Raw genomic sequence first — 14,085 nt, forward strand, 5'->3', positions numbered from 1 at the left:
AACTCATTAGCATATGCCACACCCCCTGACATCACTGGAAGTGTGTCATAAGGCCACACCCCCTGACATCACCCAAAGTGGGTCATAAGGCCACCCACCCCCCCCCCACCGGTCCCGGCCGCCGCTGGCCTTGCAGCTCCACTGCCGAGCCCCATGAGGGGCCCGGCGGTGGACCTGCAAGGCCGGCGGGAGTGCAAGGAAGCCCCGCCAAGGCCCTCCCTGGCCCCAGGCAGGCAGGGGTGGGGTGGAGAGATGGCAGGGAGGAAGCAACTTACCTTCCCTCTTCTCCTGCCTCCTCCTGGCTGAATGAGGGCTGGAAGCGGGGAGGCTGGAAGCAGGGGGCGGGGCTTCGTCATGTGACCCGCCCCCCCGTACCTCACCCGGGGGAACTGCGATCCCCCCCGAAATGACCTCTGCTCTTCCTGGAAAACCTGACCGCTCCCGCAGTCAGAAACGATGCCCGTGACGTTATCACAGGTGTGAGCTGGCGAACACCTGCACGTGTCCCTCAGTGCTTCTGGCTGCCCTCGTCCCTTGAAGCGCTCCTTCTCCCTCCCGTGCCGGGACTCTGCGATTCCTTCCCTGCCTTTCTCTCCTTCCAGCTGCAAGAACCTCATTGACCTCCGGAAGCACTTGGACACGCACAGCAAAGAGCCGGCCTACCGATGCGAATTTGAGGCCTGCAGCTTCAGCGCCCGCTCCCTCTGCTCCATCAAACTGCACTACAGGAAAGTTCACGAGGTGAGAAGGAGCCGCCGGGCCCCCCCGGGGGAGGCTGCTTCCTTGCGGATTTCCCAAGGGGGGGGCCTCAGTGACCCGTGTGCGAAGGGTGGGAGTTAGGAGAATATTTGCAGAATTCCTGCAGGATAATCCTGAATGGCTCGGGTATAGTTAGAGCGGAAGAGGAATTCCCCCTGTTTTCCATCAAAAGGACATCGGCTTGTTGAGATCAGGAGATCGAAATCCGCTCCATGTAATTTGCCTGTTGCAAACCTGAAAATACCGCTAGGAGAGATAAAAATACTATGTTAGGCACTGATATGCTTCCTTTTCGGTAGTCCGTCTTACCCCTTCTGCTGTCTGGAGAGATTTTACCAGATATTTCTATATTTTCCTAAGGGCTATAGTCTTGTTTTTTAAAAAAAACAAACTCAAGTGCTCGTGGGCACTCAATGAAATTGCTGAGCAGTCGGGTTAGAACAGATAAAAGGAAGTCCTCCTTCACCCACTGCCACAGGAAGTGGTGGCAGCTACAAGCATGGACGGTTTCAGGAGGGGGGGCAACAGTGGGAGGGCTTCTAGTGTCCCGGTCCCACTGCTGGACCTCCTGAGGGCACCTGGTATTTTTGGCCACTGTGTGACAGAGTGTTGGACTGGAGGGGCCATTGGCCTGAGCCAACATTGGCTTCTCTTATGTTCTTATAAGAGGGAATTAGATAAGCATATGGAGCAGAGGTCCATCTGTGGCTATTAGCCACAAGGTATGGATAGGGACTCTGGGGCAAGTGATGCTCTGTATTCTTGGTGCTTGGGGGGGGCAACAGTGGGAGGGCTTCTAGTGTCCCGGCCCCACTGCTGGACCTCCTGAGGGCACCTGGTATTTTTGGCCACTGTGTGACAGAGTGTTGGACTGGAGGGGCCATTGGCCTGAGCCAACATTGGCTTCTCTTATGTTCTTATAAGAGGGATTTGGATAAGCATATGGAGCAGAGGTCCATCAGTGGCTCTTAGCCACAAGGTATAGATAGGAACTCTTGTTCTGGGGCAAGGGATGCTCTGTATTCTTGGTGCTTGGGGGGGGGGGCAACAGTGGGAGGGCTTCTAGTGTCCCGGCCCCACTGCTGGACCTCCTGAGGGCACCTGGTATTTTTGGCCACTGTGTGACAGAGTGTTGGACTGGAGGGGCCATTGGCCTGATGCAACATTGGCTCCTCTTATGTTCTTATGATTCGCAAGATGCTGAATTTCAGAATCTTCTTTCTTTGCAAGGAGCGGTAGGTGGGGGGTGGGGGAAATGGCTCAGTGGCAGAGCCTCCTCTTGGCATGCAGAAGGTCCCAGGTTCAATCCTGGCTTCTCCAGTTGAAAGAGACCCTGAAGAGCTGCCGCCGGTCTGATCAGACAACACTGGTGGTCTGATTCAGCAGAAGGCCACTTCCTGCATGAAAGAACCCCCAGTACCCTGATCAGAAAGTGTGTTCTGTAAAGCGAAGCTGTGCAGACCGACCTTTGGCCCCGTCGGCGATGCCACTGCGTCCTCTTTCTGCATTCCTCCAGGGCGACTTGGAGCCCCGCTACAAATGCCACGTCTGCGACAAGTGCTTCACCCGTGGGAATAACCTCACCGTGCACCTCAGGAAGAAGCACCAGTTCAAATGGCCGTCTGGCCATCCTCGCTTCAGGTAGGTGGGCCTTGCCCAGGGCGAGTGAGCAACGAGGACCCGGATCGGAGAAGAGGTGGGCTGCCCCTCTGCCTGCCACTCCCCCAGCCTGTTGGAGCCTAGGTGACCAATGACGGCAGCCGTGGTTGCTGGAGTCCCGGGGGCGGTGCTTAATGAGTCGGTCCTGATGATGGTTTCAGAGGGTCTCTGTGTTGGTCTGGAGTAGAACAGTCAGATTTGGATCCAGTAGCATCTTAGAGACCCACAAGATTTCCAGGGCATCAATTTTCGAGAGTCAAAGCTCCTTTGTCGGACGATCTTGAGGCGTGCCTTGTCCCCTCCTTTGGTCTAAGCTCACAGTTTTTAAGATAAAGGCACTTTCTGGCTCCTTGCTGCAGCCTCAGCGACCCTGCAGACTCTGAGTTTTGGAAGAGGAGTCCAGAACTGCAGCCGTTCTCTCAAATTCACCTGCCCTGGGCTGCCTTGCAGGACTCCAGACCACCACCAGGTGGTGCAGTTGGGTAGTTCTACTCTGGCATTGAAAAGCCTTTGCACGCTCTCTTTGACAGACGTTTGAAGCATTTCCTGTTATAGTAGTTCAGGTGGAATGGCCAGTTGTTTCCCTGCGAGACCGCGTACAGGACCCTAAAGCACCTTCTCCCAGTTTGGCGTAGTGGTTAAGTGCGCGGACTTTAATCTGGGAGAACCGGGTTTGATTCCCCACTCCTCCACTCACAGCTGCTGGATGACCTTGGGCAAGCCATGGTTCTGTCAGAGCTGTTCTCTCAAGGACAGTTCTCAGGAGAGCTCTCTCAGCCCCCACCCACCTCGCAGGGCGTCTGTTGTGGGGAGGGGAAGGGGAAGGCGTTTGTAAGCTGCTCTGAGACTCCGAGTGAAGGTTGGGGTATAAATCCAACCTCTCCTTCTCGTCTCTTCTTCTTTTTCTCTTCTCTTCTTCTTTGCAGGGAGATTTCTCTGGAAACATTTGTAAATATGCCTCCCAGCTCACAATATGTTTCCCCATCTCAGGCATTTTAAAAATGGGCTGTTTCTCTATCTGCCAGCAGCTCCCGTTGCCCGATGCTTAGGTTCCGCCGTGGCCTGCCGGTGTTTGCCGGCAGCGTAGAGCGGGGCCTCGGCGGCAGCTGCCCTCTTGACTTTGTCTCTCTCCCGCCCCAGTAACTCCTTCCTCTGCGATTCACACCCAGGTACAAGGAGCACGAGGACGGCTACATGCGTCTGCAGCTGGTGCGCTACGAGAGCGTGGAGCTGACGGAGCAGCTGCTGAAGGACCGGGAGAAGCAGGGCGAGGCGCTCGACGACACGGCCCAGTGCATGGTGCTGGCGGGGGCCGAGGGCAGCCTGCAGGGCATCATCCTGGAGCCCCCCGCGGAGGAGCCCGCCGAGGCGGACTCGCAGGCGCCCACGGGCCCCCAGCGCCCCTCCGAGCACGAGGCCGGCACGCCCCCCGCGCAAGAGCCCGCCGGCACGCCTTCCAGCCCCATCATCCGCATCGTGAGCAGGACCAACGAGCGGGGGGAGAGCGAAACGGTGTACTACGTGATGGCCAACGCGCCCTCGGAGGGCCAAGCGGCTGTGCCGGACGGGTTTGCCGCCGAGCCCGAGGAGAACGTCATGGATCGGCTGCAGAAGACAGCGGAGGAACTGGGCATCCAGATTGTCTGACGCTCCGGGTGGTCCCCGTATGGGGCTCTGGGCCTCTTTTTGCCCCTCTTCCCCCAGGGGCGGTCCCGGGTCGCAAACACTACGTGTCGCCTCCGTGTGCTTGAATGCACGTTCCGACCAGCGCAGGCCATTGGTGCTACCTGGGGAAAGCGGGGGGGGGGGGGCACTCCGTTCTGCGCTCAGTTGTCAGGCTCTGCCGCTGGCCAGTCTCGCAGAGGAAGAGGGAAGCCGGCTGCTAAGCTGGCCAGTGCGAAGGGTGCCGGGAACCGGGTCTTCCGTCGCTCACTGGCTCTTGTGCCTGGGGCACGGCGTCCTGATCCAGTTCCGGGAATGCAAGAAACTGGGGCTGGTTTTTTGAAGCCAAGAGGCAATCGTCTCCGCCCCCGCCCCCTACATTCCCTGGAATACTCTTTTGTCCTTCAGTTTATCTCCAGCCTGAAATAATTTGCCAAGGCAGGAACCCCTGACCGGGTCTCCACGTGACCGTGCTGCATTTGAACATCTCCGGCAAGGCCCCCCACGTGCTATTCTGTTGGCTCTTCCGTCCCCGTCTTGCCGTACGGCTAGGACTCTCCGAGGACGTCCTTCCCAGCTGCCGCTTCCCAGTTCTTGTGTCCCTCCCGTCTTCCTCGGAGTCGGCCCTTTCCCCCATCGTCTTTGCAGCACAGGAGTTGCTCAGTAATGAAGGAGCTGTTTCCACACGATGTAATTGTGGCTAATTGTTGGATTTGGGCAGCGTGGGAAGTCCAGAGACTTCATTCTCACCACATTACCTTCTCCCCAGGCTGGGCTCCGACTCTCGGCTTGCAGTGTTTGTGTTCCAGCAGAAGTAATAAAAATTCAACTGCCAGCCCTTGCTGGAGGTGGTGGTTGCTGCAGTTTGTACTGGACAGTCACACGATCCAGCCGGATCGTCAAATCGCAATCAAAGGCCGTCACTGCTGGAGGCAGGGTGTTGAATGGGATGGAGCCGCACCAACGCTCCCTCTAAGCCGTGGAGTCTTGTGAGCAAAAATTACGCTTGGTGAGCGACTGGCATTGAAGCTGTGAGCGAGCCATTTGGCGACTGCATAAATTCGTTTGCTCTGGAGCCATCCTGCCTGAGCGAAGGATGGCTCCAGAGGCTCCGGAGGCTAAAGAACTGTGAGCTAGCTCACACTAACTCAGCTTAGAGGGAACACTGACTGCAGCACCCCAGTTCATTCCCCTGGGGTGGGGGGGATTAGTCACACAGAGTCTGTCGTAGCTGGGAAAGGATTTCTGCTTGGGTAGCAAGATTCGAACCCAGTAGCACCTTTGGTAGCCAGTAACCAGTCTGGCGTAGCACTTAAGTGCGCGGACTCTAATCTGGGGGAACCGGGTTTGATTCCCCACTCCTCCACTTGCACCTGGCTGGATGACCTTGGGCAAGCCATAGTTCTGATAAGAGCTGTTCTTGAAAAAGAGCAGTTTCTGTCAGAGCTCTCTCAGCCCCCCACCTACCTCACAGCCGTGTCTGTGGTGGGGAGGGGAAGGGAAGGAGTTTGTAAGCCGCTCTGAGGCTCCCTTGTGTAGTGAAGGGCAGGGTATAAATCCAATCTCCTCTTCTTCTGAAGACCAGCAAGATTTCTAGGGTATATAAGCTTTTGAGAGTTAGAGCTCCCTTTGTCAGATAAAACAAGGGGATGTTAGGGGCAGAAGGGCTGGGGGGGGGGTTGGGGGGGGAGCTTTCTATTGCCGCAAGTGGCTGCCTTTCTTGTGTGCCACCTGGAGGTATTTGCTCTGCAAACCCTCATTTGGGGCTCTGCAGGACTTGGAAGGCCCGGGCCGCCAGCTGGAGGTATTGAAGCAACCTTATCCTGAATCAGACCATCGGTCCATCAAGGGCGTTGCCTGCTCAGACTGGCAGCTGCTGTCCAGGGTCTTGGGTTGAGAAAAGTCATTCACGTTGCCTGCTGTGGAGATGCCGGGGATTGAACCTGGGACCTCCTGCATGGCAAGCAAATGCTTCGTGCCAGAGCCCTTCCCTGTTATTTGTGGTCACTGTCACCTCTGCCCCTCCCTCAGCCAGAAATTCTGAGGCAGGACAGATGTCGCAGTGAACTTCAGAGGCTCTTGGAAGTAAGAGGCCCTTCTACCCAGTGTGAGGTCAGAGACAAGATCCTGCCTGCTTCCAGGGGTAATTTCCTGGAGGAGCGCACAGGAGCGGAGCTCCCGCAGTAAAGAGCCCAGGGGGGCGGGCACATGCAACAAGCCCCGCCCCCTGCTCCCAGCAGCCCTCAGTCAGAGCAAGAAGCAGCCAGGTAAGTTGCAGAGCCCCCCCGACCCCTAACAGTCCAGTGGCACCTTTAAGACCAAGTTTTATTCCGGTACAAACTCTCCCTCCTCTGCGAGGACAGATCTGCACGGCCCCCCCCAATAGCCAGCAATCCAAAACAGTCCAGTGGAGCCTGAGCGGTGGGTGTTGCCTTCTGACACACTTCTGGTGATGTCAGGGGGTGTGGCATATGCAAATGAGTTATGCTAATGAGCTCCTGCACCTCTTTCTCTACGAAATGACCCCTGCCTGCTTCTAACTTTGATGCTATGGGTGGCACCCAATATTCCCTCTAAGCTGAGTTAGTGTGAGCTAGCTCACTGGTTTTTAGCCTCCGGCTCACACATTCTTGCCTTAGCTCAGGAAGGAGGGCTCCAGAGCGAACTCATTTATGCAGCAGCCCAATCGCTCACGCACAACTTTAATGCCAGTCGCTCACAAAGTAGAATTTCTGCTCACAAGACTCCACAGCTTAGAGGGAGCATTGGTAGCACCAGGTTTCACTGGTTACGCCTTTGTCCCTGCACCTTTTCTTCCTTGCAACACAGCACGGTTTGGATTCTGTATCTTGGATTCTGTACCAGCATGGTTTGGTGTAGTTGTTAAGAGCGGCGGACTCTAATCTGGAGAATGGGGTTTGATTCCCCACTCCTCCACATCAAGCCAGCTTGGTGGCCTTGGGTCAGTCACAGTTCTTTCAGAGCTCTCTCGGCCCCACCCACCTCACGGGGTGTCTGTTGTGGGGAAGGGAGAGGAGATTGTAAGCCGCTCTGGGACTCCGAGTGAAGGGCGGGGTATAAATCCAATCTCCTCTTCTTCATGCAGCTCAAAGGTGACGCTTTGCATGCAGACAGTGACACTACAGGGACACCATGTTCAATCCCCGGTATTCCTAGGTAAAAGGACCAGGTACTAGGTGATGTGAAAGAGGCTCATCTGCCAGGAACCCTGGAGAGCAGCTGCCGGTCAGAGTAGTAGACAAGAAGAGAAGAAGAAGAGAAGAGATTGGATTTATACCCCGCCCTTCACTACCCAAAGGTGTCTCAGAGCGGCTTACAAACTCCTTTCCCTCCCCCTCCCCACAACAGACACCCTGGGAGGCAGGTGGGGCTGAGAGAGCTCTGACAGAAACTGCTCTTTTTCAAGGACAGCTGTGCCAGAACTATGGCTTGCCCAAGGTCATCCAGCCAGGTGCAAGAAGGAGAAGAGATTGGATTTATACCCCACCCTTCTCTTAGAGTCTCAGAGCGGCTTACGATCTCCTTTCCCTTCCCCTCCCCACAACAGACACCCTGTGAGGCGGGTGGGGCTGAGAGAGCTCTGACAGAAACTGCTCGTTTTCAAGGACAGCTGTGCCAGAGCTTGTGACTGACCCAAGGTCACATCAGCAGGTGCAAGTGGAAGAGTGGGGGAATCAAGCCCGGTTCTCCCAAGATTAGAGTCCGCACACTTAACCACTACACCAAACTGGCTCTCTTGCAAGCGGAGGAGTGGGGGAATCAAACCCAGTTCTCCCAGATTAGAGTCCGTGCACTTAACCACGACACCAAGACTGCCATCAACAGACCAATGGCCTGGCGTAGCATAAGGGCCTTCCCTGTGTCCATGGGTTCAAGGTACTTGTCTCGGGTGTAGTCCACATATGGTAGTATGAGGGAGTAAGGTGGTGGCAGAACGGATTGACCCACATCAGTCTGCAGAGGAGGAGTTTACCTACTTTACAGCACCCCCTCTGAGAGGTGACGCTGGACCTTCTCTCCCTGATATGCTACCTTTTTACAAGCAAGGGGTTTTTAACATTGTAAAGTTAAAGGTCTCTCTTGCTCAAAAGAAAAACCAACAAGGACCCAGCAGCTCTAGAGAATTTGACAAGACAAAAAGTTGCTGTACAAGTTCAGATTCTTATGCATAACACTTGAATTTTTATAATTATAGATGTTATGATATTTTGTATTTATAGAATTGATATTCTTATTGTTGGACTTTGTGAACAGAAGAAAGGACTACAAACTCAACATGGGTTCTGTAAGGGAAGATCTTGTCTCACTAACCTGTTAATGTTCTTTGAGGGGGTGAACAAACATGTGGACAAGGGGGATCCAATAGATATTGTTTACCTTGACTTCCAGAAAGCTTTTGATAAAGTTCCTCATCAAAGGCTCCTAAGCAAGCTCAAAAATCATGGGATAAAAGGACAAGTCCTTTTATGGATCAAAAACTGGCTAATTAATAGAAAACAGAGAGTGAGTATAAATGGGCAGTTCTCCCAGTGGAGGGGTGTAAGCAGTGGGGTACCACAGGGATCAGTACTTGGTCCACTGCTTTTTAACTTGTTCATTAATGATTTGGAGTTGGGAGTAAGCAGTGAAGTGGCTAAATTTGCGGATGATACGAAGTTGTTCAGGGTGGTGAAAACCAGTGAGGATTGTGAGGCACTCCAAAGGGATCTGTCAAAGATGGGCGAGTGGGCGTCAACATGGCAAATGGGGTTCAATGTGGCCAAGTGCAAGGTGATGCACATTGGAGCCAAAAATCCTAACTATAAATACACGTTGATGGGGTCTGAACTGGCAGAGACAGATCAAGAGAGAGATCTTGGAGTTGTAGTAGATAACTCACTGAAAATGTCGAGACAGTGTGTGACTGCAATAAAGAAGGCCAATGCTATGCTGGGGATTATTAGGAAGGGTATTGTAAACAGATCAGCCAATATCATAATGCCGCTATATAAATCAATGGTGCGACCTCATCTGGAATACTGTGTGCAATTCTGGTCACCACACCTTAAAAAGGATATTATAGCTTTGGAAAAAGTGCAGAAAAGAGCAACTCGAATGATAAAAGGGTTGGAACACTTTCCCTATGAGGAACGGTTAAGGCGCTTAGGGCTCTTTAGCTTGGAGAAACGACGACTGAGGGGTGACATGATTGAGGTTTATAAGATTATGCATGGGAAAGAGCAGGTAGAGAAAGAGGTACTTTTCTCCCTTTCTCACAATACAAGAACCCGTGGGCACTCCATGAAATTGCTGAGCGGTCGGGTTAGAACGGATAAAAGGAAGTACTTCTTCACCCAAAGAGTGATTAACACTTGGAATTCACTGCCACAGGAAGTGGTGGCAGCTACAAGCATGGACGGCTTCAAAAGGGAATTAGATAAGCATATGGAGCAGAGGTCCATCAGTGGCTATTAGCCACAAGGTATAGATAGGGACTCTGGGGCAAGTGATGCTCTGTCATCTTGGTGCTTGGGGGGGGGTCAACAGTGGGAGGGCTTCTAATGTCCTGGCCCCACTGGTGGACCTCCTGATGGCACTGGTATTTCTGGCCACTGTGGGATACAGAGTGTTGGACTGGATGGGCCTTTGGCCTGATCCAACATTGGCATCTCTTATGTTCTTATGTTCTTAAATAATATTTTTATTGGAAAGGGGTGTTATTGTTGCTCTGGAACTGTTATCCCTTAGTCATTGAACTTTGTATCTTTGATAGGAGATGTGACAAAGACTTTGGTCGAAACGGACAGTTAAAATCTCGAGCAAGTTCGTCTCGTTCGTGCTGGGACTTCGGTCTCCGGATGTTCAGCTATTGAAACAAAAGAACATATATTAAATCTATTGTTATGCATAAGAATCTGAACTTGTACAGCAACTTTTTGTCTTGTCAAACTCTCTTGCTCAAAAGCCATTCGAATCTGACTCTAGGGTTGCGGCGCTCATCTCCGTTTCCAAGCCGAAGAGCCAGCGCTGTCCGTTGACGTTTCCATGGTCATGTGGCCGGCATGACTAGACGCCAAGGCGCACGGAACGCTGTTACCTTCCCACCGAAGTGATATTTATCTACTTGCAATTTCTTGCTTTCAAGCTGCTAGGTTGGCAGGAGCTAGGGCCAGAGACAGGAGCTCGCTCCGTCACGCGGCACTCGAAGGGTCTCGAACAGCCGAACTACAGACCTTCCGGTCTGCAGCTTCAGCGTCTTAACCTCTGAGCCTCCGCGGCCTTTTGAGGAAGCATTAAAAACACAGCCCTTCCACCTGCACTCTGGCGGAGTGTAGCCCATTCTGTCACCTGATTCTGCTGCACAGGTAGCGGTACAGCAGCATCCTGGGAGCCCAGACCAGCCTGGTCAGATCTCAGAAGCTAAGCAGGGTCGGCCCTGGTTATTACTTGGATGGGAGACCACCAAGGAAGTCTTGGGTTGCTGTGCAGAGGCAGGCCATGGCAGACCACCTCTTGAACGTCTTTTGCCTTGAAAAGACAACAGGGCCACCGTCAATCGTCTGCAACTTGACCACACTGTCCCTCACTATTAGAACACAACAGGGCCACCGTCAGTCGTCTGCAACTTGACCACACTTTCCCTCACGATTAGAACACAACAGGGCCACCGTCAGTCGTCTGCAACTTGACCACACTGTCCCTCACTATTAGAGGCCCAGGGTGGCCCAGTTGCACCAGAGCTCAGAAGCGAAGCAGGGTCGGTTCTGTGGGGGAGCTCTGGTTTGGAGCACCTGCTTTGCGAGTCCCGGGTTCGGTCCCTGCCGTTCGCCGCGACACAACCTCTCGCAGCAGTGCCGGGAAAGGGAGAGCGGAGGCTGCATTGGGTCCGCACGAACCAGGAACTGGATTTCTGCCGAAGGCAACTCTTGGATCAGGAAGCCCACTTTATGTCCACAAGCCCAGGCAGAGATCTTGCACTGTTCGGGCCTCGCAAGCGCCCTGTGGGGTAGGGTACCACAACAGACAGGTCTGAGCGTGGCCGGGCTTGCTTCGGCTTGCGCTTTCCGCATCAGAACCCCGTGATCTGTCTGCTGCGCTTTCACTGCTTCATACGGCGCTAAGTCCGTTAGCCGGTCCTCGTGTTCTGCTGGCTGAGAATCAGAGCGGGAGTCGAGGGAAGTGGCTTCGGCTGCCGTGCCGGACTCTGGGCCCCCGGTGGTCCAGTAAGGGTGCCAGAAGAGGGAAAGAAGAGCCTAATCACTTCCTGGCCCAGGGATTATCTGTGCAGGGAGGAGCAAAGAGGTGGTTTGGAGGAGGATTAATGGGAGCTTTCCCTCCTGGGCTCACCCACCTGATCCTTTTCTTCACCCTGCTTAGTGCCTGGGCAAAGAGAGCGAGGAGAAGCCGGGCTGCGTTTCCCCGGGCCTAGCATGGCCGTGGGCTCTCTCGGGCCCCTCGGGCAAGCGGTCCGATCGGGCCAAGCCCGTGGCCGGAGGTGAAAGAGGATCCCCTGCAAAGCCCATGTGCTGGGGAAGCAGAAGGGCTGCAGGCCTCTCCCCCCCACCACCCCGGGAGTGTGGCCCGGAAGCCTCAAGCTGCCAGCCCTCTTGGAGGCACCATGCATCTGGGGGTCTTCCTCCTACCTTTGTTCATGTTCCTCTCAACTGAGGAATCGGAAGGTAAGTTCCGGAGGGAGGGGGAAGGGGTCATCCGGGGTCACCTGCATCAGGAGACCTAGTTTTCTTTTTAGGTCAGAGGATGGGAGGTTGTTGAGGGACCCTGGCATCCATCTCTCTCTCTCTCACTCCTCTCTCAAGTTAGCTATTGCAAAGACAATTTCAGGTTACAGAGAAATAGCTGAGCTATGGGCATTGCCAATCCCCAGGTGGGTTGTTGAAAGGGAGCAAACGACCGTGATGTATAGCGCCCCCCAAAAAAAGGGTTCTTCACAGACCTGTAAGTTCTTTTTTCAGTATTCAGTTTACTGGAAGAAGAAGAAGAAGAGATTGGATTTATACCCCGCCCTTCACTACCCAAAGGTGTCTCAGAGCGGCTTACAAACTCTTTTCCCTTCCCCTTCCCACAACAGACACCCTGTGAGGTCGGTGGGGCTGAGAGAGCTCTTGACAGAAACTGCTCTTTTTCAAGGACAGCTCTTATCAGAACTATGGCTTGCCCAAGGTCATCCAGCCAGGTGCAAGTGGAGGAGTGGGGAATCAAACCCGGTTCTCCCAGATTAGAGTCCAGGCACTTAACCATGACACCAAACTGGGTCTCAATACCAAGGGGGCAGGAGGAGGAGAAGATTGGATTTATAGCCGGCCCTTCACTACCCAAAGGAGCCTCAGAGTGGCTTACAAACTCCTTTCCCTTCCCCTCCCCGCAACAGACACCCTGTGAGGTAGGTGGGGCTGAGAGAGCTCTTGACAGAAACTGCTCTTTTTCAAGGACAGCTCTTATCAGAGCTACGGCTTGCCCAAGGTCATCCAGGAGCTGCAAGTGGAGGAGTGGGGAATCAAACCCGGTTCTCCCAGATTAGAGTCCGCCCACTTAACCACGACACCAAACTGGCTCAATTCAAATGCTACACTATTCAATTCAAACGCTACACCAAACTGGCTCAATTCAAACGCCATCAACACCAATGAACCGTGCCTATGACATTGTGTTTCGTGTATACCTTTCGTTGAAATACCTATATAACGTTAACACTCTAGTCTCATCTCCTAGTAACACTCATCCGATCCATTACCCACTTTGATCAAGATATACACGAAATGAGATGTCATATGCATGGTCCGTGGGTGTTGATGGCATTTGAATTGCTGAATACTGAAAAACGAACTCACAAGTCTGTGAAGGACCCTTTTTTCTTTTGGCACTACACATCACGGTGGTTTGCTTCCTTTCGACTTCCATCCTGTGATCCAGAGGTCATTTCGGGGGGGGGGACGTGGGGGAACGCAGTTCCCCCGGGTGAGGTGCAGGGGGGCGGGGCACATAACGAAGCCCCACCCCCTGCTTCCAGCTGCCCCACTTCCAGCCCTCATTCAGCCAGGAGGAGGCAGGAGAAGAGGGAGGGTAAGTTGCTTCCTCCCCGCCTCTCCCCACCCCTGCCTGCCTGGGGCCAGGGAGGGCCTTGGCGGGGCTTCCTCGCACTCCCGCTGGCCTTGCAGGTCCACTGCCGGGCCCCTGATGTCAGGGGGTGTGGCATATGCTAATGAGTTATGCTAATGAGTTCCCCTAGCTCTTTTTCTACGAAATGACCCCTGCTGTGATCGAACTCTTTGGTTTGCACAGTCTCCTGGAATTACGGTTGATCTCCCGACAACAGAGGTCAGTCCCCCTGGAGAAAATGGCTGCAATTGGAGGGTGGACCTATGGTTGCCAGGTCAGCTGCGGCCACCAGTGGGGGATAGGTGGGCAGGGTTGCCAGATCGATGTCAGGAAACTCTATGAGGATGGAGACTGGGGAGAAGAGGGACCTCTGTGGGGTACAGGGCCCTAGAACCCACCTAGGGTTGCAAGCCTCCAGGTGGGGCCTGGGGATCTCCCGCTTTTACAACTGATCCCCAGCTGAAAGAGATCAGCTCCCCTGGAGAAAATTTCTGCTTTGGAGGGTGAACTCAATGGCATTGTACTGTGCTGAGGCCCCTCCCCTCCCCAAACCCCGCCCTCTCCTGGCTCCACCCCCAAAGTCTCCAGGTATTTTCCAAACCAGACTTGGCAACCCTAAACCCACCCTTCAAAGCAGCCGTTTTCTCCAAGGGAACTGATCTCTGTAGTCTGGAAATGAGCTGTAATTCTGGGGGATCCCCAGGTCCCACCTGGAGGCTGGCAACCCTAGGTAGGTTCTATGGCATTGTACCCCACTGAGTTCCTTCTCCTCAAATCCTGCTCTCCCCAGGCTCCACCCCTAAAATCTCCAGGAATTTTCCAACTCAAAGTTGGCAACCTTATACAAGCGAGGAAGCTAACAATTCAAACTGAGAGCCAGTTTGGTGT

General features: G+C 53.9%; 1 protein-coding gene across 1 annotated transcript in view; it reads left to right on the forward strand.

Annotated features, from left to right (window-relative positions):
- HINFP (histone H4 transcription factor) overlaps positions 1 to 4,183 on the forward strand; it is a 15,909-nt gene extending 11,726 nt beyond the window's left edge. Inside the window, exons 8-10 of the mRNA XM_015424998.1 lie at positions 603 to 741; positions 2,276 to 2,400; positions 3,588 to 4,183. Of these exons, the coding sequence (XP_015280484.1) occupies positions 603 to 741; positions 2,276 to 2,400; positions 3,588 to 4,065 (742 nt within the window). The 3' untranslated portion in view covers positions 4,066 to 4,183. The remainder of the gene's footprint in view (positions 1 to 602; positions 742 to 2,275; positions 2,401 to 3,587) is intronic.
- Positions 4,184 to 14,085: the final 9,902 nt, after the last annotated feature.

Source organism: Gekko japonicus, unplaced genomic scaffold (genome assembly GCF_001447785.1).
Source record: "Gekko japonicus isolate JY-2015 unplaced genomic scaffold, Gekko_japonicus_V1.1 scaffold2137, whole genome shotgun sequence".
Taxonomy (NCBI): domain Eukaryota; kingdom Metazoa; phylum Chordata; class Lepidosauria; order Squamata; family Gekkonidae; genus Gekko; species Gekko japonicus.